Source organism: Phragmites australis, chromosome 4, assembly GCF_958298935.1.
Source record: "Phragmites australis chromosome 4, lpPhrAust1.1, whole genome shotgun sequence".
Lineage (NCBI taxonomy): Eukaryota > Viridiplantae > Streptophyta > Magnoliopsida > Poales > Poaceae > Phragmites > Phragmites australis.
This window is the reverse complement of record NC_084924.1, coordinates 18,235,539-18,244,277: the sequence shown is the minus strand read 5'-3', so window position 1 is coordinate 18,244,277 and position 8,739 is coordinate 18,235,539. Positions and strand designations below refer to the sequence as shown.

Below are 8,739 nucleotides of genomic sequence, written 5' to 3'. Positions count from 1 at the left end.
AAAATTAATGACAACACATGTACCAATACACATGGAATCTCTGTCCAACATCAATGCCACAATTTTCCCATTCTTCAAGATGGAATCCAATGCTCCTGCCACCCTTTAAAGCCCTTCCACCCACTCCTTTCTTCAAGAGGGAATCCAATGCTCCTGCCTTCTCCCACCATAAATAGCCCAACCTCCATACATTGATGCACCACTCATTTCTCAGTTCTCTCAACTGCCAATGTCTTCCTCAGCTCCACTAAACCCACCCAAGAAATATTGGGGGATTTTCATCCCTCAAGGGATCGAACCACCGATGTGTTTTTATAGTGACCGTTGCAGGCTTCGCGAGTCGTGGGACATCTCATACACCTATGGATTGCGCTTCTTCATGTGTGCCAACTACCAATACGACAAGCCTCAACATGGAACATATGAGTATCCACCAGTATAGAAACAAATATCAGCCACATCTTTGCTGATTTCACACCCTGTTTTACTAACCTCTCATCTTGTTCTATTTGTTTAGTCCCCTCCACTGATCTGTGATTTTATTCAATGGCTCGACATTGAGCAAAATGAGGAACATAAGCAGTGGGTCGACATGACCATGAGGTGGAGAAGGGAAGCTTACGCACGTCGGGAGTATGAGCAATAACAAGAGAAACTACGCCTGAAGCGGCAGGAAGAAGAGCACATGAGGAAAGAAACGCACGACTATACCGCGGCTCAGGCTCTGGAGGCTGAGAGGGAAGGAAGCGGGAGAGAGCCCATCGCGCTAAGGCGGTAGGTCCCGATGCCCTGTGAAAGGGAAAATATCCTAGGTGCACTCAGTAGAGAGTGCCTAATATAACCCGACATGTTTCCACTCCCTAAAGCATTTTATGATTAGGAGCGGCACACTAATATGTAGGTCTTTGTGGGAACCGTACATGCCACCTTTTTTTTCTCGTTGTGTCGTCGTGGTTACAGTCTCATATAATATTTTCCACTATATGTTTAATCTTATGTTTGTCGCCGTTCGTAACCTCATACCTGCGTAATATGTTGCGAGTGCTTCACATATACAGTTTTTTCACAAATATTGATTTTTTATCCTCCGAATAATACGTAATCTACTACAAATTCTCGTTTCCCCAATATACTGTTTTCAGTACTCTTCAACCATTTTAATTCCAAATTTTACAAAATACCTATTTCAAAATTTGAGCAAATACACTAAATCTTGCAACTTTTAAAAAATAAAATATCATAACCGCTCCCTAGGAGGGCGGCAAGGCTGCTAACCGCCCTTCCACTAGGCGGCAAGCCCTACCCTCCCGCTCAGAGTGCGGTTAGCAGCCTTGCCGCCCTCTGATAGGGCTGTAGCCCTCTCAAGGGCTGCAGACGCCTATTTGTGTAATTATTGCGACGAGAAATCTATTTATTTAATTTTTTAATAAAAAATATAGAAATAAAAAACTCAGAATCACGAGTGTCACATTTGAGTCTCGTAAGGCCTGGCCTGACTTTAAACTTCCTTATTGAACGAACAAGTCCACTTATATTCAGCCGGACACTTCTCTCGTGTTCCCGACTTCCTTTGGGCCTTGAGCCAGAGTCTCGCACAAGTGTGGGCCTAAGATAATTAAGGAGCCCGTGCTACCTGTGACCGATGTTGGGCTCTCCGGCTAATATTGCGTTGATTTTGATTACATCTCATAACTAGAGCAACACGAATGCCGAATGGTGTATAAGGCTTTGTTTGGCAAGGTTCTATCTTTAAAAATTCTGAGATCTAGAGCTGTAAGTACATAGAGAATATTTAAGTGAATCATTTTATTTTTATTTTAAACTAAAAACATATACTTAATTCATTTTATTTTAACGTGAACCTAAAGCTCTACCAAACATGACATAAATGTAGAGATGTTACCACCGACTTATTGCATAAATTTTACGGTTGAACAAATGAACTTCTTCTTTTTAAATGTTGGCAATCTGTTCATTATTGTTGAACGTCGAGTGTCTCTTCTCCTTTTATTTTTGTTCCTGCCCCTTCTCGAGAGCAGCGTATGCTGGGAGACGACCTGCATGTTCAGGGGTCAGTCAACTCGTGCTGTTCATTACTGATTACGCAAACTAGATTAATCCTTCTTGTCAGGCGGTTCTGAAGTTTCTTCGTTACATGTCGCGACTCAGCTGTCAGGTCGTCTCCTAGTCATTCATTCCTTCGGCTCCCCGTCAGCCGTCCAGTTTGCTGCCTGCAACTGCGTCAGTTAACTAAGCAGCACGCCTCCATTCTGCAACGCACGCACGTCTTCCATCTTCCATGATTCTAGTACTAGGAGCAAGAGCACTGTCAAAGCACAGCTCTGAAAACGGTCACTCTGTTAAACAACAGCTTTTCAGCAACAACTGCTCGGCCACTGTCTCTGCTTCGCAGACAAGGTTCCGCACAAGTCAGCAGGTGTTTCTTACAGCTTAGCTTCGCTTCGCTTCGAGGACCTTTCGCCATTGAGAACTCCTTGGCTTCAACTCCAATTTTTGGGTGCCAGAAAGTTCAGGTTATTCTGCAGAAGTAATTTCCTTTTCTCACTTCTCGTCAACAATTCATGATGCCCCGATATGCTTTGTACGTTGAGTTTCATACACCAACCAACTTACAAGGACGTACGCTTCGATCGAAAAGTATGTGTAGCATTTGCTCGTCTTCCTTGCAAACACACTCACACACCATGATTGGTTGTTAGCTCCAGTGTCTGCTTAAAAAGAACTAAAAATGTTTGCCTACGTGCATGATGCATTTGTGGTCGGTCCTCAGCCTCAGGGGGACACAAAAACAGATGGCTCTCGGAAAGCTGAAAAAATGCTGGATAGATATCATGTAGGTCATCAGCAATGCTGCTTCTGTGCAGACTGAGTTTTTTTTTTCGCCCTTATTTTTCTCCATTTTTGGTAGTGTAGGTCCGGTTGAGACCGTGCGGATGTGCACAAGGAACAACAATGATTTCCCTTGCTTTTCTTGCGCCTGGTAGGAGCATGGCGACTAGGGCTTAGGCTGGTCTTTCTAGCTTTTTAATACTAGCATCCTTTTGTGCACACAAGTAGGCTGCATTGTCAAACTGGTAGCTGTGGTATGGTACCACCGCACTGCATGGCACGTAACTCCCCTGATCGACCTGAGGCAGGGGTGGCGGAGGTGGATCGGCAGGAGCCAAAGCCTCGTCGTGGCTTTGAGCCAGGAAGCGCGAATCACGTTTCTGGGCTGAGTGGCGAAGATGATCCCGATTCTGAAAATGACGGGAGTGAAGCGGAATCGATTACTACGCCAGAGTTTGTTCATCAAGCGAAGGGGGCAGGCTTCACCATGGCGGAGTTGCAGGTGGCGGAAGCTGAGTTATCTTTTTCGTCACCGGGGAAGGTAAGCCCATCTTCCTTGGTTGGGAACAAAATTAAAAGGGCAATTGTTGGTGCGGGCTGCTGCTGTACTTTGCTCGCCTTTATGACTTAGCAGAAATAATATAGTCTTTGATAAAACACTAATTAAATCTTTTATGCAGATACTCTATGAAGGAAGCTCCGCTTCTGGACACTACTGTAGCAGTGTGAGGAGAACAAGGACATGCTGCATCTCGTATTTGAGTCTATTTTTACTAAGCATAGATGGAGATTTAGTAATAGGATTTGTACCTAATTGTTTCCTTCATCCAAACTATGTTGATGCTTGGATTATGCTATTTTATTTACATCACGGTTTGTGTGATACTAGAGGCCTAGAGCTGAAACATTTTAATAAGATAACGGCTATATGCTTCCTTCGAAGCTGAGGCTGAGATTTTTTTCATTATCTTGATGAAATACAATTCCCTCATTAAAAAATAAAATAAAATGAAACGACAAGGGCATGGCTCACTCACTTTGTTCCATCCCGTTTCATATTCAGTATCAAGGATATCCAGTTGATTGATCTAAGTTTTAATTCATAGAATTAGGTAGAATTTGAGCCTGCATAGTTTGAGCCAATTAAGTTTATTTCCAGTTCGCGGTCCAAACCTGAAACTGAACACTGAGTATTCATATGGTCTCTTCTGAACCACGGCCCACATAGGCAATGCAGCGCCAGTTGAACACTGACTTGAAACATACTGACTCTACAACACCATGGTTAACCACTTGTAAAGTCTGTTTGGTTGGCTGTATGTGCTCAGTCTAACTGAGAAGAGATTATGTTTGGTTGCCCGTATGAATATATGTTACATGAGATTGAAATAAAAAATAAGTATTAATATGATGTTTATTTAACATAAATACACCCTATAGTACTTAATTTATCATATTAAATTTTAATCTAATTTAAAAGATATTAATATGAGTTAATGTTCACTAATTATTCATCATTAACGTTAATCTGCTGCATCCCGCCGGCCAGGCCCGGGTGAAACGGCCGAATCCGGCGTTTCCCGCCGGCCTGGCTGGGCAGATGCATTTGCACCGGCGGGTGCAGCGCTTCCGACCGGTGCAGGCATCCAAACAACAGAGCAGAGCGGACGGCTGCATCCGTCGATGCATGCACGAGCGGAGCAGGGAATCCAAACACACCCTTAGAGGCTGCACGGATGAACACGCGGCCCCACAAATAAAACTACTCCTCAGACCAAGGAAGGGCATGCAACACCATTAATGCCAGGGGCAAGATGGCACTACCACCACGGTAATGAAGCTTTAGGGAATGGAGGACACTGCACTACACACCAAGGAAAAAAAATAAAAAAAATATACTAGTAGTACTGCTACTATCAAGGTTGCAAAGGTCATTACAGATTATAAAAAGAGATGAGTCTCACTGTGCTCATCACAGTGTCACTATATATATGACAGCACTTGGGGAGGTTAAATTGCAAAAGAAGTAGCAGCACATGGGAGCCTTGCCATCATAGTAACGAATCATCACTCCCCCCCCCCCCACCCCAGCCCAGCATACTGCAGAGTGCAGACCAAAGTAAAACTCAAGCAGGCCTGGAAAAAACCACATTCATGATGCCACACAGCTGCACTTCAAACGCTCAAAAAGCCTGAATCATTCATTCCTAAGGACATAAAAAACACAGTTCAATCCATGGCACTCAAGATGTTTGAACTTACATCAACCTTTTCATCTCATGACAAATAAAGAGAGATGTGAAGGTAGGATGAGGTTCAGGAACAAAAACTAACTGTAGAGACACTGATAAGTAGTAACAACCATCCAGAGGTTCTACTCGGTAATAAAACACAAGTAACAACCATTCAGATGTTCTACCTTTTTTCTGACAAGTTAGCCTGACCAGAGACCATCACCAAGCAAAGCACACTGAACCGCCACCAATCGGATGCAATGGCAACTAAGTCGCTGTCAGTTGCCGGCGAGGAAATCCTTCTTCCCCGTTGACAACAGTGACCGATTAGTTTCGCTACAAGGGAACGAACGGCAACACCACAATGACCTTTCTCATGTGGTTGGAACGGCACCCAAGTTCTTTCACTAAGCACTGACAAAAAAACTCTGAAGTAGCAAACACGGCTACCTACTACTATATCTCTGGATGAGAGTATGATGCTTCACACAGATCCTCTTGAACCATACACAAGACCTTGTGAGTGTCTCATGCTTCCTATACACAGCAGGTATTTGGATTTACCAAACTCCAAATCCTCATTTCACTTGTTTCTCTCCTACACTAGATTCAACAGTCAGCAGCTGCAATGTAAGAACCCAAACATGAACAGACTGCAGATCACTTGTGATCATCGAGTATGGTTCCGCTCCATGCCATTTTATTGTCTTCAGCCTTCTCCAGTGCAGCAACTTTAGCACGATGGCCAGGGGGAGGACCGACCTTGCTCTTCTCGCCATGAGAAAGCTCCATGGTCTCACCAACAGATCCAGACTTGACATCAGTGGGTGGGATGAAACAGTCCATGGACAGCCCAGGAACATCGAACGCGACCTCCTCGATGCTCCACGCCTCCTCCATTCGAGTCTTTGTGTGGCTCATGGCCACCTCGCCAAACCGGAACAGGGTCACAGCCGAGCGCCCAGAATGCGCAATCATTATACCTTCCACTGGACGGTAGTCCTCAATGAACGAATTGATAGTAGTCTCCCAGTAGACCACATCCCCTCCAGTAGTTGACTGAATTCGGGTCAGATGTGAATCCTCGATGTGCACGAGAAGACCAGTCCTCTGGCTGAAGTACCCAAACATGACATGCCTGATGATCTCTGCAAGGCCCTCACTGCGTGCCTTGAGGGTCTCAGGTTCTGTGCACAGCTTCAGGATGAAGCAGTCCTCCCCGTTCACCTTCCTCTCCCCGATGCACCGTGCACCAGCAAACATGCTGGCCGTAGCCAATGGATCCAGGCCCTAGAAACACATCGTTCGGAGCATTTGAGTAAAACTGAGCTTCTTCTATGGCCGAATTGGCAGAGACAATCAAACAAGCACAAACAGGGACACGGGCAGCACAGTCGTACACTCATACCTGAAGGGCACGGCGAAGAGGGCGAACAGGGCCCTTGGCAGCATGGGCACCAAGCCATGGGGTGTGGCGCCACACGAGCTTGCCATTGCACCCTGCGTGCACCTTGCTCCCACCGACAGCCAGCTCGATGTACCACATCTCAGGAGCCATCTGCCACAGCACGAAGCGGCCGGGCTCGGCGCCGCGTCCAGCATTACGATTCTTGACGACACGGCCGGCGGTCTCGAACTCAGTGGCCACCATGCGCACCTTGCCCATGGTGTAGGCATTGCGCACGGACACCAGAAGCTTGTGCCCTCCAGAGGCCGCAAGGTACTGCTGCAGGATGTACTGTGCCGACAAGGTCTCCTGTGCAGAAGCACATACACAAGCAATTTTTAATTTTACACACTTGTTAACAGTAAATAGCCATGTTTTAGAGCTCACTGACAATATCCCTGAATTAAACACAAACGTCACAGCAGTGAAAATATTTTACACATATCTGTCCTAAAGAGCAGTAAAAGGTCACAAGGCCATAAATATGAACATCTGTAGAGACATCAAGAACTACCATGTTTACAGCTGTAGTCACTACTCACTAGTCACTAGTGAGGAATTTTTACAGTCTACAGGACCATGAATTTAAGAATTAATTAAGTAAACTCGGAAAGACATCCAAGAATACTGGCAGTTCGTCGAACACTCGATTAAGACCAAATCTAGAGCAAGGAAGGGGAAAATATGATGAGGAGCACCACGAATAAGAAGCGCTTACGATGGGAGTATCCTTGACGCTGAGATGAGGGAGCGGCTCGGTGGCGCAGACGTGCGCGGGTGCGAGCGGCGCGCCCATGACGCCGAGGAGCAGTCTGAGGTCGTTCCGCGCCGCGCCGGCGCCGGCGGCCGCGGCTGCCACCGAGGACGGGGCACGCGCGAACTGGCCGCGCACCCACTGCCCCCACCCTTCCTTCCGCGCTCGCGATCCACCTCCTCCGCCGCCGCCGTACTCGCCGTCGCCGGACTCCGGATCGGGCCCCTCCATCAGCGGCGCCAGCATCTCGCCTCCTCCTCCACCACCACCACCACTAACCCCTCCGGTGAACCTCAGCACGGCGGCGAGCTCAACCGCATCCGACCTCCGGCGCGACCTCGCCGGCGACAGCCCGCGCGCCACCTCCTCCCGCAGCGCCGCGAAGAAGCCCTGCCTCCTTTCCATGGGCAGAGGCAAGGAGGGACCTGTTCGCGAATAATAAAATCCACCGGAGTTTTTGGCGAGAGCTCTGTGGCCTAGGAATGAGGAGGGTGAGATGCTGGTTGCGAATTTATACGGAAGTGTGGGGCTGCGATGGAAAAAAAGGTGGGGCAGGCAAGCTGGACGCGGGATGCAGCTAGCGAGGCTGTGTGTGCCGGGAAGTGTGCCGAAAGTCGGCTGCTTCAGGTCACCTCCCAAAGTGTGCTCGCCAACCCCTCCAAGACGGAGCCGCCCTTTAGGGTGTGTTTGGATGCCCGAACGTCCTCAGTCTGGCTCGTATGACTCATGCAGGCTGAGTTGAGACAGGCTGAGGAGATGCAATAGGGTCTGTTTGGTTGGCTGCATGTGTTCAGTCTGGCTGAGAAGAGATTGTGTTTGGTTGCCCGCACGAGTATATGTTACATTAGATTGAAATAAAAAACAAGTATTAATATGATGTTTATTTAACATAAATACACTCTATAATAATTAATTTATCATATGAAACTTTAATCTAATTTAAAAAATATTAATATGAGCTAATATTCACTAATTATTCGTCATTAGTGCTAATCTGCTGCATCCCGCCGGCCAGGCCCGGGAGAAACGGCCGAATCCGGCGTTTCCCGCCAGCCTGGCTGGGCGGATGCATTTGCACCAGCGGGTGCAGCTTTTCCCACTGGTGTAGCCATCCAAACGTCAGTCTCTCTCCGTCTGGCTGCACGCGCGCGTCCTGCATGAGTGGAGCAGCCGAACCAAACACGCCCTTAGGGGTTTGGACTGCGCACTTCTCTTCCTTAAAATGGTTATTTACCATGAATCACAATTAGTCATTACCCTAGTTATTTGCGGGGTACTGTAGCAACTCCAGCTATCCGTACTGCAGTACTGTGGAGAGAGAAAACGGTCCAGCAACTTTGCGGAACTACTGTAGCACCTAACAGTACTGTAGCAACAATGCTCACAGAGATCGCCAGTGGGCCCGGATGCAGAAACCCATGTCTGTACTGTAGCAGTGCTGTCCACAGAGGCTG

General features: G+C 47.2%; 1 protein-coding gene across 2 annotated transcripts; it reads right to left on the bottom strand.

The window, feature by feature from the left end:
- Positions 1-5,024: 5,024 nt before the first annotated feature.
- On the bottom strand, positions 5,025-7,922 carry LOC133915859 (uncharacterized). Of its 2 annotated transcripts, none has more exons than XM_062359222.1 (3): positions 7,250-7,922; positions 6,493-6,840; positions 5,025-6,374 (listed from the first exon to the last, which is right to left on the bottom strand). In XM_062359222.1, the coding sequence occupies exons 1-3, from the start codon at positions 7,688-7,690 to the stop codon at positions 5,745-5,747; spliced, it is 1,419 nt and encodes a 472-aa protein (XP_062215206.1). In that variant the 5' UTR covers positions 7,691-7,922; the 3' UTR covers positions 5,025-5,744. The 2 variants fall into 2 exon arrangements, with proteins under 2 accessions (XP_062215206.1, XP_062215204.1); XM_062359220.1 differs by having other exon boundaries at positions 6,493-6,837; positions 7,250-7,794.
- Positions 7,923-8,739: the final 817 nt, after the last annotated feature.